This window comes from Phyllobates terribilis, unplaced genomic scaffold, assembly GCF_046119375.1.
Source record: "Phyllobates terribilis strain yellow unplaced genomic scaffold, ASM4611937v1 Scaffold_4__5_contigs__length_816908805, whole genome shotgun sequence".
NCBI lineage: Eukaryota > Metazoa > Chordata > Amphibia > Anura > Dendrobatidae > Phyllobates > Phyllobates terribilis.
In genome coordinates, this window is record NW_027362764.1 from 493,354,492 (window position 1) to 493,375,019 (window position 20,528).

Genomic DNA, 20,528 nt, shown 5'->3' on the forward strand with positions numbered 1-20,528 from the left:
TGTGGAGTCGGAATAAAATGGACCAACTCCAACTCCTAAAATATATAATACATTGGGTAAAGTAGTTCAATGCAGTTTGTGGGGAATTTTTTTTCATAAGAATTTGGGAAAGTTATGAAATGTCCTATAAATGTCTGTCCTATTCCTGATCTAAGGGTCTAGACTTTTAGCTGAGATGAATCTGTGATACAGTAAATTTATCACTTATACATGAGCTGTGTATGAGGGAGTCGGAGTCGTGGAAATTGAGGAGTCGGAGGTTTGGCTTATCGACTCCACAGCCCTGCTTTTCTATCAAAGTAGTACTCCCATCAAAGTTTTTATCTTAATATATTGCAATCATCATATTATATAGCATTGTGCACTTATAATTGCTCATTTTGCCTTTCTACCCAGTAAATTCTTCTCTTTTCTCTGCTCTATGTAGAAACGGCAAGTCTCTTGTCCCTGCATTTTTCATTCCCCTCTTCAACTCCAGACCCAGCTGCTCCCTCCTCCCCCTACCATAGACTTTTGCAGTGACTCATGATTTGTGCACTGAAAATTGACCTCCTGTTTCTACATAGAGCTTAGAAGGATTCAGCTCGTCAATTTTTAATCACGTGATGTCATAGACCTAATGGAAAAGAGAAGAAGTAGCTGGGTAGAAAGGCGAAACAAGCAATTGTAAGTACACAGTACTGTATAATGCTGTATAATATGATGACTGCAATATATTAAGAGGATAAAAAATGTTGATGGGAATGTTACTTTAAGCTTGTAAGCACTGTTTTGAAGCTACCCGGATCACTGGAGTGCGCTGTTAGCACCTAATACTGACCATCTTCAGTGCCGCGCTTACAAGCTGGACAGCAGCAGGGGTTGGTTGTCTAGGCAATGAGCGCTAAATGGATAAAGCGGTAATGTTTCTGTAACGGCCGCAAATTTTATTAGGCATTAAAATGAAAAATTGCTTTTTTTATGAAGATGAGGATTTCTCTGTAAGAAGCCCATGACACTTTTTCAGAAACACATAAGAATGTGTTGGGGAGTGTGAGCAGGGGTTTACCATGCATAGCATACCATGCAGCGGGCCCATGCGACTGATTTCTCTACATTCTCTCCATACATGAAGCACTGGCTGCATTAGATATCTGCTTGTTACCTCTGATCACACCTTTCCCTGCATTTTAAACCGCATGCAAAAATGCCATATTTTCAAGTGCATATTAGGGTTTACATTTTTGATGGATTTTTTTTTTCCTTTGTGATGTTCTGTAGCTGCATTTTTGAAGAGCTATAGGTGAAAAGTCCAATAACATAGCGTTACCTGGAGCATGTGTGTATCCTCGGCCCTGAATGTCATGATTGTTAGTATTATTGGCAGTAAACTGGGTCTCATGCAGCTGTCAAGAGATTTTAAAGGACTTTTCCTAATCATGACCTTTTTCCAATAGTCGCCTTCCTAATCTGCCCCTCTTCTGCCAGCAGCCTCTGTTCACTCTGCTCCAGCTCTGACCCATAGACACAGCCGCTGCAGCCAGTCATTGGTGGCCCCTGGAGAAGGGTGATTGGATGCATCCGTGCCAGGTCTATGGGCTACCAGGGAGGATACAAAACGGCAGGGGGAGGATCACTACTTCTGTTATTCTACTCAATTATCCTCTTTATTATAAGGAATAAAACCCAGGTTTGGAGTTAGAAATGCAGACAAATTGTGGTCAAGTTATAGGGGTCAACAATCATCTGCAGCAAATGCCCCCAGGAGGTGAGGGACCAGGTGGTGAGGGGCCAGGGGAGGGTTTGGGGTTGAGCGACAGGGAGGTGAGTGACCAAGTGGTGAGCGGGAAGGGGGGACTAGGGGCCAGGAGGTGAGGGGCCGAGGGTTTGGGGTTGAGGGGTGGGGAGGTGAGTGACCAGGTGGTGAGCGGGAAGGGGGGCGAGGGGCCAGGAGGTGAGGGGCCGAGGGGGGAGGGTTTGGGGTTGAGGGGAGGTGAGTGACCAGGTGGTGAGCGGGAAGGGGGGCGAGGGGCCAGGAGGTGAGGGGCGAGGGGGGAGGGTTTGGGGTTGAGGGGAGGTGAGTGACCAGGTGGTGAGCGGGAAGGGGGGCGAGGGGCCAGGAGGTGAGGGGCCGAGGGTTTGGGGTTGAGAGGCGGGGAGGTGAGTGACCAGGTGGTGAGTGGGAAGGGGGGGCTAGGGGCCAGGAGGTGAGGGGCCGGGGAGGAGGGGTTTGAGGGGCAGGGAGTTGAGGGACCAGGTGGTGAGCCTGAAGGGGGGCTAGGAGGTGAGGGGCGCAGGATGAGGGTCAAGGAGGTGATGGGGGGTAGTGAGGTGAGGAAGCAGGTGGTGAGGGGCCCGGAGCTGTAGTGGCAGTGCCCCGTGTTACAGGTTTGGGAGAGGAAGTGCTGCAGGGAAGGGGACTTGTTGTGACTGCCGCTGACACTGTGGCCTCCCGGCGGCTTGCGTCAGGCTGGGGGTGGCCCCGCTGTATGACTGTTGCTATGGAGAGCTGGCGGGGGAGGATTCCTAGGTTCCCTGCCTGACACAGATGACGTCTGCCTGAGCGCGGTGTGGCGCTGCGCTCCCGGGCTGTGTGGCCGCACTTAGCGCGGAGTGACCCGTCCTCGGCTGCTCGGTAACTTCTGTCCTCCGTCCTCTTGCTGTAGGGGCCGTGTGCTGTGGGGGCTCGGGCTGTGCGCGGAAGTGACGGGCTGGGGCGTTGTGAACTGCTGTGGAAATCCCTGTGAGGAAACACTGGCGAGGAGTCCCGGTGTTAACTCCCTGAGCGCCGGCCCTCACTGTGCTGCCCTCCTCTCCTCAGTGACCAGTGCTCACCCCATGCCTAGACTCATCACTGTATAGGGTAGTAGGGGACATGCCATAGTGAAGGGTCGCAGCCCCCTATGCCTTGTACTGCGCTGCGGAGTATGGTGCCTCCATACAAGCTGCTGTGGGGTAAGTGCTGGCCAGGCAGAGCTCATGTACTATTATTAGTCTCTTATAATCAGGATTTACATGTTGGTTGTTTTGTGCTTTGACAACATGAAAATTGTAGCAAAAAACAAAACCGCAACTCTTCTGCGATGTGTGAATGAAAGCATCAAACGTTTGCCAGTCCTGAAAGTGTTGCTCTCATGGCCCACTGCGGAGCGGTCACAGGGCCCGGTGTGGCTGAGGTCAGCTGGGACATAGGAGAACAGTTCCACACGTTTGGGGTTAGTGTGGCGCTATGATAATGCAGGATGTCCTATGTATGTCTGCTCTTCTAAGGTTTTCTTATAGGGTTCTTTGTGAAACTTAAAAAAACTCACAGGAAAATACACCTACAAGATTGTAAAAAACACAAAAAGACAAAGAAAAAAACAATTGTTGAGCAATTTAATTGTCCTAACCAGACAAGAACGTCTTGTGAATCTGTACAGTTAACAGATTATTTAAGGTGGTCAGCATAGAGACCATTATTTTTCTTTTATAGTTTCCTAGTTTTAACCCATTAACGACTGCCGATACGCCTTTTCACTGCAGTCGTTAATGGTGCTTATTCTTCAGCGCCGCTCTTTAATGTCGTTGAGGAGTAACAGTGTAGGGCCCCCCCAGCATTGGAAAATCTACGGGGTCTCCGCTACAAGGGGGTAGCTGAGACCCTGGAGAACATGATCAGGGCCAGTTTTTCCGGTCGTGATCGCCGTTTTTCAGTGAATAACAGCGATCACAGAAAAAAAGTGTGCCCGCGATTACAATGATTTTTCTCTCCTCTGACATGATACACATGTCAGAGGAGAGAGAAATGATGCCCCCAAGCCCACCCGGTACCCCCGCCGTCCCCCGAATCTCCTGATCCGGCCCTCCGTCACCTTCCTGTAAAAAAAAAAAAAAAGGCGGGCACTTGCATAGTCGAGATCTGCCAGCAGGTATCTGGCAACAATAGGGAATTTTCCCTATTCATTCATTTTGATCACTGTGATAGACCCAGAAGTTTTTGTCTCTGTGCTGTTTGACGTATTGTAGGCGAGATACTTTGTGGCATTTGCGCAGTAATGGCTTTCTTCTGGCGACTCGACCATGCAGCCCATTTTTCTTCAAGTGCCTCCTTATTGTGCATCTTGAAACAGCCAAACCACTAGTTTTCAGAGAGTTCTGTATTTCAGCTGATGTTGTTTGTGGGTTTTTCTTTGCATCCCGACCAATTTTCCTGCCAGTTGTGGCTGAAATCTTTGTTGGTCTACCTGACCGTGGTTTGGTTTTTACAGAGCACTTGATTTTCCATTTGTTAATCACAGTTTGAACGCTGCTGACTGGCATTATCAATTCCTTGGATATTTTTTTGTATCCCTTTCCTGTGTTATACAGTTCCACTACCTTTTCCCGTTGATTTGTTGACAATTTTTTTGTTTTCCCCATGACTCACAATCCAGAAACGTCAGTGGCTGGATGAAAGATGCTTGAGTCTGTCTGGATCCCAGAAACTCACTCAGCTTTTATGCACACACACTGATTACAAGCAAACAGGTCACAGGTGAGGATGTTCCCTTTAGTAGCCATTCAAACCCATTTGTGTCAAATTCTTTGCATGTTATCAGGCCAAAATCACCAGGGTATGTGAACTTTTGATCAGGGTCATTTGGATGGTTTTGGTTGTCATTAAGATTTAAAAAGAGAAAACACAGTAGTTTGACAATAAATGGCTTCACCCAACCAATAACCATGAGTGGAGAAAACGTTTTTTTTTGTTATCATTCATATTCTCTGAAACAAGGCCAAGAAAGGAAAAATTGTGCCGTGGTATGTAAACTTTTGTGCACAACTGTACCTTTTTATATCTTGCACTGGCATACACTTGAGGTCATTTACAACACTGATTTTTTTTTTTTTTTTTTTTTTAACTGGGTGACAATGATTCGTCCAATGACAAAACAGCTGCTATTTTTCAGAAATCAAGGAAGTAAAATCATGGATTAAATGCAGCAGATCTTAAAGGAGTGTCCCAAGATTGGAAGTTAAAGGAAATCTGTCATGTAAAATAACACTATTAACATGCAGATATGGAGTTAATCTGCAAATTAATGCAGTTCTGACACAGTGTGGCGTTGCCAGGACTGAGAGCCCCGCTGCCAGATGAGCCGGCTGTCAGTCAGTGCTAGGGGTGTAGTTTCAGTTGCCATTCTCTCTATACACTGAGCAGTGACTGAAACTGTGCTGGCACCACACCTATGACTGGAAGCCGAATGTTTCCAGGGTGAGTGTGGGGGATAAAGTTTATTTCCACCTGGCAGTGGGGCTCTCAGCCCACATGGTGTCAGAACACTATTAATCTGCAGATTAACAACACAAATTGCTGTTCTTTGGGGGTCCAACCACTTGGACCCTTACGGAACAGATTCTGAAGAGCACCATTTGAGTGCTGTGGAAGTTGATTATGTGCAGAGTCCTCATCTCAGGATGGGTGGGGGATCCAGCAGTCGCATCCCCAGAGATCAGTAAGTTATCCTATGGATAGGAAATAATTTACAAACTCAGGACAACTTCTTTTAGTCTAAAAGCTACTTCAGTATAAAGGTGTACACCACAGAGTATCACAATGACCCTTTCATCTAATACATATGGACATACAGTACGGGCTAGTAACGTGTTAAGAACCCTTCTACTTGGTAGATTTGGAAGACTGTGATATTTTTCTTTATTTCTTGTTCCGTTTTAAGAAGGAAGTTTTACTTCACACGTATGTTTGTGTCTTATTCCAACGTTTTCTGGAAACAGGCAGCTGCCTTATAACAGATGGACCAATATTTTGGTTCCCAGTAAATGACAAAACTCCTGAACACAGGATGCTGGAGACGCCGTCGTTTTTCATTACAAGCACGTTGTGTTTATGTTAAATCCTTTGGCATGCACACTTGTGGTCTTGTGTTTGCATTTATACACTTGTGTAATTCTTCATTTTATACTACAAACCAACCATGTAATGCCACTTATATTGGCAAACCACTAAACCACATAAATGGGTGAGCTTTCGGATCATCTTGGCATTTGTATTTCCTGTGGTAGTGAGCGCCCGTGATTTAATAGAAAAATGACATGGTTTTCCAAGCTTGGTATTTGCTTTACAAATATTTACAACCACAACCTTTTATCGAGTCTAAACTGTTACATAGTTTAAGGCATTCTTAAGCTTGTATGGCTTTATGTGGCAAATAAAGTAACTCTTGCATTTTATGGTATGTAATGTGGCAGAATTCAAGTACATATTGATGGGGTTTTCCACTTTTAGAAAAGTGTTTTTTTGGCAAATACTAAAATCACAGAGTGCTCACCCTCCCTGGATCTAGCGCCAGCTCTCAGCCCCTACTTCTTTTTCCGTCTCCAAACATTTCCTGTAATGTAAAATAATAAATTCAGATTCTACTTGCACTCCTGGGGTCCGTGGCAGCTATCTGCTGCTGCTACGGTCTGTGTTTTGATTGCACCCAAGAAATCAACAGCTCACATGACTGCTGCAGCCAATTGCTGAGCTCAGTGCCAAGAGCAATGGCAGAGAGCTACCGCTGGACCTGGGGAGCGTGAGTGCTATCAGATTGTGTTACTTTACATTACAGAAAACTTTTCTACTTTTTCTAAAAATGGAAAACCCCTTTAACTTACATTCAAGTCTACCACCAACCTGTCTGCAGAAACTGGTGCAAGCCATGATTTGGTGTCCAACCTAATACAGCATGCATACGTATCTAATTTTCCCAGATTATGGCATCCTAATTGGTATCTGTTATGATCTGCTACCAGAGCTAAGGAAAGAGAGGAGATCTGTCCCTACGATAGAACTCAGCTGAATCCCTACGATGTAACAGGGAACCTGATCCTGCGATCAGACCTGCTAAAGTCCTAAGCTAGTCTGTACGGAGACCTATAGATGTGGGGAAGGAATCCCTACAAGTACTAAGGACTGGGAGGAAAATGGGACACCTCCTAACAGAAATAGTAGCAGACAGACAAACAAACAAAATATATAGAACATAGAGGTCCGTAGACCAAGCAAACTAACAGAGTTAGATACAGAGCACAGGCTAGCTAGAAAGTAGTTATACAATGAAGTCCAGCAAAGCCAGAAGGGCGGAGCAGGATTAAATAGGCCAACAAGGTCATGTGACCAGCAAAGGAAAAAACCTAAGAGCAAGGTTCTAACAGTACCCCCCTTCTAAGAGGATCCTCCGGATCCCCTAGGACCAGGCTTATCAGGAAATCTCCTGTGAAACGCTCTGATAAGTCTGGATGCGGAAATATCATCTGACCTCACCCAAGAGTTATCCTCGGGTCCGAAACCTTTCCAGGCCACAAGATACTGCAAACTACCTCTATACCGTCTAGAGTTAAGGATGCGAGAAATTTCATATTCCCCGTCCTCCACCACCGGAGGAACAGAGGCAGAGGCGTCACCATCCGACACAACAGCTTTTTTTAACAGAGAGACATGAAATACCGGATTAATTCTCCAGGAGGTAGGAACCTTCAACCTAACAGCAGATTGGTTGACAACCTGAAGCACCTTAAAGGGCCCTACAAATTTGGGACCCAATTTCTTAGAAGGGATCCTCAACCGCAGATTCCTAGAGGACAACCAAACCATGTCACCAACAGCGAACAAAACCTCCTGTCGTTTCCTATCAAAGTAGTCTTTAGATTTTCTGTTGGCCTCCTGAAGATTACCACGCACATCCGTCCAAACTCTCTCCAAATCACCGGAAAAATTCTCCTCCTCAGGCACGGCAGATCCCAACTTGGAGAACGACCCAAATGACGGATGTCTCCCAGAACAACAAAAAAAAGGCGAACAACCAGCAGAAGAAGATGTATGATTGTTCAGAGCAAATTCAGCAAGTGGCAGAAACTCAGACCACCCCTCTTGATTGTCTGCCACAAAACAACGCAAGAACTGCTCAACATCCTGGTTTTTCCTTTCTGTCTGGCCATTAGATTCAGGATGATATCCGGACGAGAACGACAAATGAACTCCCAACCTGTCACAAAAGGCACGCCAAAAACGAGCCACGAACTGAGGACCCCTATCAGAAACAATGTCAGTAGGAACGCCATGAAGTCTGACAATTTCCTTGACAAAGGCCTTAGCGAGAGTTTTAGCGCAGGGCAGTTTGACGAAGGGAACCAAGTGACACATCTTGCTAAAACGGTCCACGACCACCCAGATGACAGTAAAACCCTCAGAGGGGGGAAGGCCAGTTATAAAGTCCATAGCCAAATGTGTCCAAGGAGCACTGGGAACCTCCAAAGGACAAAGCAACCCCGCAGCAGGAGTATGTGAGGACTTAGATCTAGCACATATAGTACATTGACGCACCCACTTAATGACCTCCTTCTGCCATCCAGGCCACCAAAAACTGCGACCCACCAGTCTCTTGGTCTCAGAGATTCCGGGATGACCTGCCAACCGAGACTCGTGACACTCAACAAACAAATCTCTCCTAAAGGTCCCAGGCACAAACAACCTCCCATGAGGAGTGTTAGATGGGGCATTCTCTTGTGCTTTAAGAATCTCATCTTCCAAAACGGAGTCCAAAGCAGCTATCACAACACCTTCTTGTAAAATGTTCTCCTCTTTCTCAGCACCGACTATGGGAGAAAAACTGCGAGACAAGGCATCCGCCTTAACATTCTTAGTACCAGGGATGTAAGTAACGGAGAAATTAAACCGCGAGAAAAACAGTGCCCACCTAGCCTGACGGGCATTCAGGCGCTTGGCAGCATCAAGATATATCAGATTTTTATGATCCGTAAGAACCTGAACGGGAAATTCCGCACCTTCCAAGAAGTGGCGCCAGTGTTCAAATGCGAGTTTAATAGCCAATAATTCCCGATTACCAATATCGTAATTCAGTTCAGTCTCCGAAAATTTTTTTGAAAAAAAGGCACAGGGATGTAATCCATCCCCGTTATCCTGAGACAATACTGCGCCAACCCCCACAGAGGAAGCATCAACCTCAACCATAAACGGCTTAGTCACATCAGGCTGCATAAGGATGGGAGCAGAGGTGAACCTCTCCTTGAGATACACAAAAGCTTCAATGGCCTCAGAAGACCACTGAACCGCATCAGCACCTTTCCTGGTGAGATCGGTCAGAGGTTTGACAATACTAGAAAATTTTTTTATGAATTTTCTGTAATAATTGGCGAAACCTAAAAACCTCTGTATCGATTTCAAACCAATAGGCCTAGGCCATTCCTGTACAGCTTGAACTTTAACCGGGTCCATCTCAAAACCTTCGCTGGAGATAATGTAACCCAAAAAACTAATTCTCTGTACAGCGAACTCACATTTCTCCAGCTTAGCAAAAAGCGAATTGTCCATTAATAACTGTAATACCTCACGTACGCTCCGCCAATGAGACTCCAGATCCGGCGAATAAATCAAAATGTCATCCAAATACACAACCACATTTTTGCCGATCAAAGGTCTAAGGATGTCATTAATAAGATTCTGAAAAAATGCAGGAGCATTAGTAAGACCAAAAGGCATAACCAGATTCTCAAAATGACCCACAGGAGTGTTAAAAGCAGTATTCCATTCGTCACCCTCCTTCATGCGCAACAGATTGTATGCCCCCTTAAGGTCAATTTTAGAGAACCACTTGGCCCCCATTAACTGGTTAAACAGATCAGGAATCAATGGCAGTGGGTAAGGATTGCGTACAGTAATTTTGTTAATCTCACGAAAATCCAGACAAGGACGTAAACCGCCGTCCTTTTTTTTTTTACAAAAAAAAATCCAACCGCCACAGGAGACTTAGAGGGCCTAATGTGACCGGCGGCCAAACTTGTCTGTATGTATTCCTCCAAAGCCTTCCTCTCAGGAATAGTATGGTTAAATAAACGACTTTTAGGAAGAGTCGCTCCAGGGACAAATTCAATAGAACAATCATAGTCTCTATGGGGAGGCAAAACCTGCGATTCCTTCTCAGAAAAAACTCTCCAAAAATCCTGAATAGGAACAGGCAATTCTCCCCTATCCAAAGCTGCAATACGCCCGTTACAACACTTGTCATAACATTTATGGCTCCAGGATTTAATTTCACTGGTAGACCAATCCAGTACAGGATTGTGAAATTTTAACCAGGGCAATCCCAATATTACTGGAGAAGGCAAGTTATTCAAAACTACCAAATCCAATTTCTCATGGTGAACACCATTAATAGTGAGAGGAAATTCACAGACCTTGAGAGTAATATTCTTCAAAGGGGAACCATCCACAGAAACCACAGCAATGGGGGATGATAAAGGTTCGGGTTTTAAATTGAGTCTTTCCACGAATCCCCCATCAATTACATTCAGAGTAGACCCACAATCAACAAACACCCGAAATTCCATTAATTTTTCCTGAGCAATCGTGGAAGCAGCTAAAAATACACCCTTGGAATTTAAACAGGCAATACGGGCATGACTGACCATTTTTTTTTCTTTCTTCATACGAAGCTCACAGCCTTTAATCAAATGACCAGATTTTCCGCAATAGAAACACAAGCCTTCATAAAATCTACAGTCTTTTTCTTGAGCGCGAGGTGCCACCGATCCAATCTCCATCGGTTCACCACTGTTAGTACACACATTCTCATAACCAGAAACTGACATAGCAGAGGATTTGCTCTCATTAACCCTTGCACGCAGTCTCCTATCCACCCGTATAGCTAATTGCATAGCCTGTTGCAAATCTTCAGGTGTAGGATAAGCAATTAGCAGGTCTTTAACCCTTTCATTGAGCCCAGCAAGAAATAGACTTTTCAGAGCAGAATCGTTCCACCCTGTTTGAGTAGACCAACGACGGAAATGAGTACAATATTTTTCCACATTACCTGATCCCTGTTTCAAACGTCTCAACTCAGTCTCAGCTGATGCGACACGGTCAGGATCATCATATAATGGTCCCAAAGCATAAAAAAAACTATCCACTGATCTGAAGCATGTATCACTAGGTTGCAAAGAAAAGGCCCACTCCTGAGGCTCTTTGCGCAAAAGTGACATTATGAACCCTATGCGCTGGGATTCATCCTCAGAGGACTTGGGTCTCAAACGAAAATACAATAAGCAAGCATTTTTAAATGAAAAAAATTCTCGGTGTTCACCAAAAAATAAATCCGGCAAACATACCTTAGGCTCCAAGAAATGTGCTCCAGGACAGTTACTCACGTGCTGACGGAGCTCGGCCACCTCCAGAGAGAGTCCCTGCAGGCGATGAGCCAAATCCTGAACCGACACCATGATGGAACAGAAAAATCTTTCCTTAGAGAATTTGCAGGCTGGACTTACTGTTATGATCTGCTACCAGAGCTAAGGAAAGAGAGGAGATCTGTCCCTACGATAGAACTCAGCTGAATCCCTGCGATGTAACAGGGAACCTGATCCTGCGATCAGACCTGCTAAAGTCCTAAGCTAGTCTGTACGGAGACCTATAGATGTGGGGAAGGAATCCCTACAAGTACTAAGGACTGGGAGGAAAATGGGACACCTCCTAACAGAAATAGTAGCAGACAGACGAACAAACAAAATATATAGAACATAGAGGTCCGTAGACCAAGCAAACTAACAGAGTTAGATACAGAGCACAGGCTAGCTAGAAAGTAGTTATACAATGAAGTCCAACAAAGCCAGAAGGGCGGAGCAGGATTAAATAGGCCAACAAGGTCATGTGACCAGCAAAGGAAAAAACCTAAGAGCAAGGTTCTAACAGTATCTTCGAACCAGAACAGGATGTGATGGTATGTCCTGAGAATTATATGGGCAGGTGTGATCTACACACGCGACCATTGCAAGAACACAGCCATGCCTGACATATTTTATAGCTAACCAATAGTACAGCGTAGTAAAGCATAAATAGTGTACATGTGCCAGAATAAAATAATTAATGTCACACAGCAAACAACATAAACTGTGTAGAACTGCGGAAGAATTTGTAAATTGTGTTTTGTTTTTTATTTAATGCATTTTTTTTGCATTGTACATATTGTAGAATGCAATCTCGCCCTTCAAAAATAGGATAAGATTTAACTAGATAATAAAGTTGTGAGTGTTGAAATTGAAAAATGTGATGAAAATAATAGTATTGAAGAGGAACTGTCACCAGATCTAAAGTGGACAGTTTTTGCTCTTAATTTATTCTCGTTGCATCCATGGACATTACGGTGTGTTTGTATTTTTTTTTTAAATCCACCATATGGTTACTGAGATATGGGCCTTTTTATTTTAGTGTAAATTTTTATGTCATTTGCCAAAAGGGCAATGTTCACTGGGTAATTATGGAGAGCGGCCTAAAGATGATCCCCCAGAGAATCCCAAGAACCATGCTCCTTTGGTAAACCCCATAAAAATGATCTCTAAATAAAAAGACTCCTATCTCTACAACCTTATGGTGGGTTTAAAAAAAATGGAATACTGCGGAGAGCAGCGGGACTATGATAAGCGTTAAAACTGGCCACTTTTGTCCTGGTGACATCTTATCTTTTAGGGACTGAAATGGACCAGTCTTCCACTGTTTGATACTGTTAGAAACAAGGATGGTGGTTACCAGGTGCTTGTTTGGCTGGCTAAAGGGGATGTTTTAACGAGACGCTTATGTAGAAAGAGCTAAAGACAATGTGGCGTGTGTGGTAGCTTCATAATTTGAAACCAGCTGTGAAAGTATCCTAATTCTTAAAGGGGTTGTCCACTGCTAGGACAACCCATTCTTGAATTGATTGTTTGGCCCCAATAAAATAAAAAAGCCTTTACTCGCCTCCCGTGCTGGAGCCATTGCCACGGTGTCGGCACTCGCAGTCCCGAAAGCTCCCGTGCTGTTATGACACGTGGTGCTCTGCGCCCAATCAGTGCTGGCATCACTGTCCCGCCTTCATACAAATCGAACATGAAGAGGACATCCGGGCTGCGGCTGCTCTGACTTCCTCTTCATGTTCAATTCGATAGGAGGCGAAGAGAGTGATGCCAGCACTGATTGGGCGCCGGTGTCATGTGTCACAACAGCACAGGAGCTTCGGGACCGCTAGTGCTGACACCGCTTGAACGGCACCAGCATAGGAGGTGAGTATAAGCTTTATTATTTTATTGGGGCCAAGCGTGGGGGATGACGAGGAGTTGTCCAAGTAGTGGACAACTTCTTTAATCTGGAGGTTAGAGTGGATTTATAAGCAGATTTCACAATGAATACTGCATACATTGCTAAATTGATCTTAGGTCTGATAAGGATGCTTTATATACTTTGAAAATCTATATCAGAATGGCTGTGTAATCCTTTTTGAAAGTTTAACTTAATCCTTGCCCATCTAGTTTGATTGACAGCTCCTCAGTGTCCCTCCTGCTGCTGAGATCGCCCGCTGCTCATTACAAGCTGCAGCTGTTAGGCTGGGTGGACAGAGACTGAATACGCTTGAACTCAGGAGCTCTCTCATTTTATCTTTTCTTAATATGAACATAATATACCCATTCTGATATGAAATTTAATAAGTACCCCAGATTCTTCAGATCTAAGATCTAACGTATGCAGTCTATATTGTGAGATCTAGTGACAGATTTGCTTTAAAGGGCAACACTGTTCTAAGACGAGCGTGTTTGACGGTTTCCGCAACTGCCAAAGAATAGAAAGATGAGAGCAGCTCCCATGCAAAGCCAGCTTTCCATTGTTTGCTTGCCTGGATGCAGGGGCAAACTATTCATTCTCGTCATTTCTTTCTGTCAGATTCTGTGATTCCACAAAAAATTTCTAGTATGGAAGTGCCTCTTTAATTGCGTTTTAGTAGGTCTCTTTAACACCTTTTTCATGACTTTTACTGTAAATGTCTGCACAGTAGTAAAAAAACCCATTGAAGTAAATGTACACAGGTCTTGCTATACCTGTGCCTGGGACAGTGCATGACTCTTGAAATGGATTTGAGTGTGCATGTGTAAAGGGCATGTGGAAATTCTGAAGCAGACGTTAGAATTGTGTGTCTTCCCGTAGTGGTTGGTGACACACAGTGGTGAAATGTGTACTGCAGACACGTTCATATGTATGTTAGGCCTACACTTACATCACAGACTGAGTCAAAGTCTAAGCAGCTTGTGTTATGGAAAGAACCCATTATGATCTTTAGTAAATCCTCTAGTTGTTTAGCTTAGGAACCTGGAGGAATGTTGTAAAGAAAAATCCTGAACCACACCGATGACATCTAAAAGGTCAGATAAGACTTCTCCATTTTTGGACAATTACTGTAATAGTTGGTGAACAAGAATGTTCAGAGACCAACATCAGACTAAAATTTTGACTCAAAAATAGTCTGGACTTATACCCAAGAGAGAATGTTGTTATAAAGGTTGCTTCATTAATGTAATCATCTTATACTTCAATATGACATTTGAAGATAGGAAAGAGTGTAAATGGTACCGTACATCCACTCCTACCATAATTATTGCAGGATTTTTTGGTATAAAGTAAATGAACTACAACTGTTGAAAAAAATATATATACGAGTATATATTTATTTTTTGGCCTTTTTACATTTTTAACTTGAAAAAGAGTAAGAATCCAAGACATCATACAGCAAAGTATAAAAAGAAAACCTCTAAAGCCTATCAATAGTAAGTTTTGAAGGTTTTTTACACCACCATCAATGAGTAGAACAGGCTGCCACGAGAGGTGGTGAGGTCTCCTTCAATTAATGTCTTCAAACAGAGGTTGGACGGACAGACATCTGTCTGAGATGGTTTAGTGAATCCTGCAATGAGCCGGGGATTGGACACGATGACCCTGGAGGTCCCCTCCAACTCTGACATTCTATGATTCTAAGACAACCCCTTATTAGACTCTAACCAGCACAAAGCTCAGATTGCTGTAGGTCACCATTCTAAGTTCCTATGATCAGCTGTTATTTCTGCTGCCCACTCATTGCCACAGCCGGTTTAGGATTCATTTTGTCATTACTTAGCCTTAAAATGATTTTCCATTCTTGCTTTTAAAATGGGAGACTTTGAGGTTTTTGTGATCTAAAAAGGGCATATGGATGCCTGTTTATGTTGAATTAGCTGTTAAAATTAAAATTGGGGCCTGCAATTTTTTTTGGGTGCACTTTGCTTAGAATATGTGCCTTGTTTTTGTTCCTTTTCCTTGTTTTTTTTGGTTTGGCAATTTTTCATACAAATTTGGCTCCCAATTCTGCAATGTAAAGCTATATAACATGAATGTAACCAAATTTTGTAGAATGCTGCTGCTCTGAAATGAAAAAGAATGTTTGATTTTGCTGTTGCATATTTTGAATGGCTGGGCTGTACAGAGAGGCCTAGGAGTAATATATTGAATTATTCCCCAGCAGATGATCTGGATGCGATAATGTGATTCAGTAACAGCAGTACCTGGAGATTTAGCTTTGAACTTGAATTTGTTGGTATGCATCAACTGTTTCTCCACAAGCTGATCTAGAATACAAATGTTGTCAGATAAATAGAGACGCTCTTATTAATAATACAGCTGTCTGCAGCGCACTGCAAATGGACATGGCTCCAGGATGACCTACTGTATTGAAGGGATTAATAAAGTGTGCCCATGTTTTCCTAAAACTGTCTTTTGTTTAGTCTACTGAGATTAGAGACTGTCTGCTGACTGTTAGATGATATGACGCGCCCCTGGGCCTGTGTCGCGCTGCGTTGCGCACGCGGGAGCCTACCCGGAGCCGGATCAGTGGAGGGTTGTAGTCTCGTGGCGGTGACCCGGTCCGTGCCCAGGGAGTCAAACTAGACGGCAGTCTATTAGTAGTAAATAGTTGATGACTACGCCACCCGTTGAGTGCAGCCAGGAAGCTGCTGCTGCAGGGCAGACCGCTGAGGCCGGTGGTAGGATTGTGCAGCGTGATAGTATAACCCCCAACGGGAGGGGTATGGCCTCAGGGCAGCCGACGTGGATGATGGGGGTAGCAGGAACCACTCAGAGACGGTACGGTGTAGTTCAGGGTCTTTTACTGGTAACAACGACAGACCCTCCCGGAGTACTTGCTAGCAAACGGGGCCTGGTCAGTCTTTGAGCAGATGGGATCTCCCCTGGCCAGGCGTAGTTGTAGGCCTCCCAAACTGACTGTACTCTTCTGGCTACCTTGCTAGAAGCTGATGTAAGTAGCCCACGTCCCTGAGTGTACCGTGTGGTGCTCACCCGTATGGCCGGTGACTCGGGGCCTTCTAATGGCTTCCGCTCCACGATGGCGGTGCTGGTCCCACGCGTGTGACCGTGCCTTCGGGCTTCTGGGCCAGAGGACCTGAAATCCCCTGCCTGACGGATTCTGCTGCTGGGTAGGAGTTAGTCCCCACAGCCTCGGACTCCGGGTCCGGTAAAGAATCTTCTTAGTCAGGGCGAGCTTCTGCAGCTGCCAGCCCCTGACTCCTTGTAACTCTGCTGTTTCCTATGCTGCTTCTTGTCTCCACTCTCCTTGTCTGACTCTCCCTGCCTCAGCCCCGGGTTTATACAGGGGAAGTTCTTCCCCTCCCAAGACTGGGCAGGAGGTGTGGCATGCACAGGATCCCTGACCAAAGGACCTCCCACCTGCTCTCAGACATAACATTACATTACTGTGGAAAACCAGACCCCTGGGGTGCCACATTCCCCCCTAGTGAAATTTAGTACTCCGGGACTAAACACATTTAGAAAAACATAACAAGGCAAAAACATTAATAATACAATAAGAAAACATATAAAGATGGTTACGGCGTGTCCGCAACCGGGTGCAGTCTCTGAAGAAAAGCAAAGGTGTCCATTTCACCAACACAGGGAGACGTAACCAGGTAGGGGTCTGTCCTACCCCGAGTCCTTAACAGTCTCTAGTCCATCCTGGGTTACGCTCCAACTATATACAAGGATTCCCGGTAAATCCACCAAGGTTTCCTAAAAACAACTGGAAACACAAAATTATACACAAGCAACAATACACAGATAAACATAAATAAAACTATTTTTACACTTCAAATTCTCCAGCGTGCGGGTAACTGGCCTCTAGTGGCCCTAGTGGACCTACGGAGCTGACTGTCTGGCCCTGAACTACAGGGTGTAGGAACTGTCAAGGGTAAACTGGGCAGCTGTCTACCGGCTCTTTGTCTCACTAGGGGTACGGCAGGCTCACTATAAGCAGAGGGTTGATTCTCCTGTTCTGCTTGTGTGGAGTCTTCTGCCTCCTGGACCGGCTGTTCTTCCAGCTCTACCCGTTGCTCCGTAGGTTCTTGGGATGATGGTTGGAGGAAGGTGAGTACGGGTACCACAACTGCACCATTGACTTGAGTCCAAGACTGAGGGAAGTCCCCGAGCACGGTACTAACCATATCTTCCCTTTCTCCCACGGGTCGATGGTCTTCTTGTTCCTCTTCAGGGTTCCTCAGTTGTTCGGGACACTTCTTCAGGTGGTCCCGGGACACAATGGCTGTGGTTTCCCCTCCGTCTTTACTGATGGTACAGACCTTCGGGTTCTCGTGGCTTGAGGGCAGTACGGTGTACGGGTCCTTCTCCCACTGGTCATCCAACTTGTGGAGCCGTCTTTTCCTCTTCAAGACCTGCTCTCCGGGTACCAGGGGAACAGCGGGAGCATACTGGTTGTAAGTCTTCTCTTGTCTTTCCCTAGCCTGACAGAGACTTCGCTCCACGCTCTCTTGTACTCTCCGGTACTGCTGCTGCCTCTCTGTGTCCCAGTCTGTTTCTGGTGAAGTGTCCTCAGGTGTCAGGACTCCCATTTCCAGGTCAACAGGTAACTTACCAGGTCTCGCCCTCATTAGGTAAGCCGGGGTACAGTTGGTGGAACCTACCGGGATGTGGTTGTATAGGTCCACCAGATCGGGCAACTTCTCAGGCCACAGACTGCGTTCTTCCAGGGGCAATGTTTTTAGAAGATCCATTACCACCTGGTTCATTTTTTCACAAAGTCCATTAGTTTGCGGATGGTAGGGTGTCGTCCTTATCTTCCGGCAGCCATACAGATTGCAGAATTCCTGGAAGACCTCCGCTTCAAAGGCAGGTCCCTGGTCCGTCAGCACTTGGTCCAGGTACCCGTGTGGACGGCAGAAGTGCTGCTGGAAGGCTCTAGCTGCTGTTTGAGCCGTTAAGTCCTTGACGGGGACGACAACCAAGAACCGGGAGTAATGATCCACGATGGTTAACGCGTAGACGTAGCCACTTCTGCTTGGGGTCAGTTTTACATGATCCAAGGCTACCAGTTCCAACGGTTGCCGGGTGACGATGGACTGCAGGGGAGTCTTCTGGCTGGCCCGGTCCTTCCTTCTCAGATTGCACGGGCCACAGTCTCTGCACCACTTCTCGATGGTTCCCCTCATGCCTACCCAGTGGAACCGCTCGCGCAGCAGGAACTCCAGCTTTTTCCACCCGAAGTGTCCAGCTCCGTCGTGGTATGCCTCCATCACCATGGCTGCGTCTCTTCGTGGCACCACTACTTGCCAGAGTAGTTCATGCGTCCGGGAGTTGACCATTCTGCGGCACAACTTCCCCTTGTAAAGGAATAGTCGACTCTTCTCCGCCCATAGTTGTTTGGCTTCCTCCGGAGCGTCTGGTTCAAGGCGAGCCTCCGGCCGAGTCAGCATCTCCTTCACTAGTCGGACGGCAGGGTCGCTGTCTTGCGTTTCCGCCCAGTTGTAGTGGGGTAAGGGGTTCAACGTAGCAGCCTGCTTACCCCTTACCCGGTGGGAATACTGGATAGTCCCATGACGGTGGAACGCAGGGAGTTCAACTTCTTCCAGTCCCTCCGGATCTTCTCCTTCGTCCGGCAGGTTGGGCATCCTGGACAGGGCATCCGCGTTAGTATTGGAGCGTCCTGCCCGGTATTTGATTGTGAACTCGTAGTTGGACAGACGGGCCATCCACCTCTGCTCCAGGGCACCGAGTCTTGCCGTGTCCAGGTGTATCAACGGGTTGTTATCCGTGTATACGGTGAACCGGGAAGAAGCGAGGTAATGCCTAAAGCGCTCGGTGACTGCCCATACCACGGCCAGGAACTCTAACTTAAATGAGCTGTAATTCTCGGGGTTCCTTTCGGTGGGTCGCAGTTTTCGGCTGGCATAGGAGATTACTCGTTCTCTCCCCTGCTGAATCTGGGACAGTACGGCTCCTAGCCCGATGTTACTGGCGTCGGTGTAGAGGATGAAGGGCTGGCTATAGTCCGGGTACGCCAAGATTTCATCCCCCGTGAGGGCCATCTTCAGCTGGCGGAAGGACTCTTCTTCTAGCTCTTCCCATTTGAAGGGCGGCTTCTGGTTCTTGGCCTTCCGGGACTGGCCTATCAGGAGGTCCTGCATAGGCGCTGCCTTTTTGGTGAAACCGGGAATAAACCTTCGGTAGTAGCCTACCAACCCTAGGAACTGCCGCACTTCTTTTACGCTGGAGGGGCTTGGCCATCCCTTAATTGCGGTGATCTTATCGGGGTCGGGAGCCACTCCGTCAGCGCTCACCACGTGTCCCAGGTATTGCACCTTTGGTTTCAGGAGGTGACACTTGGAGGGTTTCACCTTTAGGCCGTAACTCGCCAGAGCTTCGAACACCTCCGCCAGGTGTTTCAGGTGGTCCTCATAAGTTTTGGAGTATACGATGACATCGTCCAGGTACAACAGGACCGTCTCGAAGTTTCTGTGGCCCAGACAGCACTCCATTAATCGTTGGAAGGTTCCTGGGGCGTTGCAGAGTCCGAACGGCATGCAGGTGAACTCGCTAAGTCCCATCGGGGTGGTGAATGCGGTCTTCTCCCGGTCCGCCTCTGCTACAGGAACCTGCCAGTACCCGCTAGTGAGATCCAAGGTAGAGAAGAAGTTAGCAGATCTTAAAGCAGCCAATGACTCCTCTATCCTTGGTAAGGGGTACGCATCCTTGTGTGTGATACGGTTGATTTTCCGGTAATCTACACACATCCTCATGGTGTTGTCTTTCTTTTTGACTAAAACTAGTGGGGCTGCCCAGGGGCTACAACTATGCCGGATTACCCCAGCCTCCTTCATGTCTCGAAGCATCCCCTTGGCGTGTTGGTAGTGTGCAGGGGGTACGGGTCGATACCTCTCTTTTATGGGAGGATGATCTCCCGTGGGGATGCGGTGTTCTACCCCCTTGACCCGCCCAAAGTCTAACGGGTGTTTACTAAACACTCTCTCATACTCTTGAACCACCCGATAGACTCCTTGTTTCTGATGTGAGGGAGTGGAATCAGTACCCAAATGTAGTTGCTGACACCAGTCCTCCATGTCTTTCTTAGAGCCGTTACCTTCCTCCGGGTGAGATGGAGGCAAGGGTTCCACAGATTGTATAGAATTTTGATTAGTGGTATATAATTTGGCTAGCGTGGCATACCGGGGCAGGTACACTTCCCTCTCCCCGATATTTATTATGCGAATGGGCACCCTCCCATGGCGTACATTGACCACCCCCCGTGCTGTCAAAATGGTGGGCCTACTGTCTGAGTAAACTGGTTCTACCATTGCCTGATAATCTCTTCCTCTCAGACCAATAGCTGCCCGGCACCAAATCATCATTTCACTTTTTGGGGGCATGGCAATAGGAA

At 46.2% G+C, this 20,528-nt stretch overlaps 1 protein-coding gene across 3 annotated transcripts in view; it reads left to right on the forward strand.

Moving 5' to 3' along the window:
- The window catches only part of HIVEP1 (HIVEP zinc finger 1), a 240,297-nt gene that overhangs the window by 101,111 nt on the left and 118,658 nt on the right, over positions 1–20,528 (forward strand). The window contains exon 1 of one of the 3 annotated variants that reach the window (XM_073678776.1): positions 2,706–2,934. The exons of the other annotated variants lie outside the window; for them this stretch is intronic. Coding sequence (XP_073534877.1) covers positions 2,883–2,934 — 52 coding nt within the window. The 5' untranslated portion in view covers positions 2,706–2,882. Of the gene's footprint in view, positions 1–2,705; positions 2,935–20,528 lie in introns of those variants that run through there. 3 annotated transcript variants of the gene reach the window in all.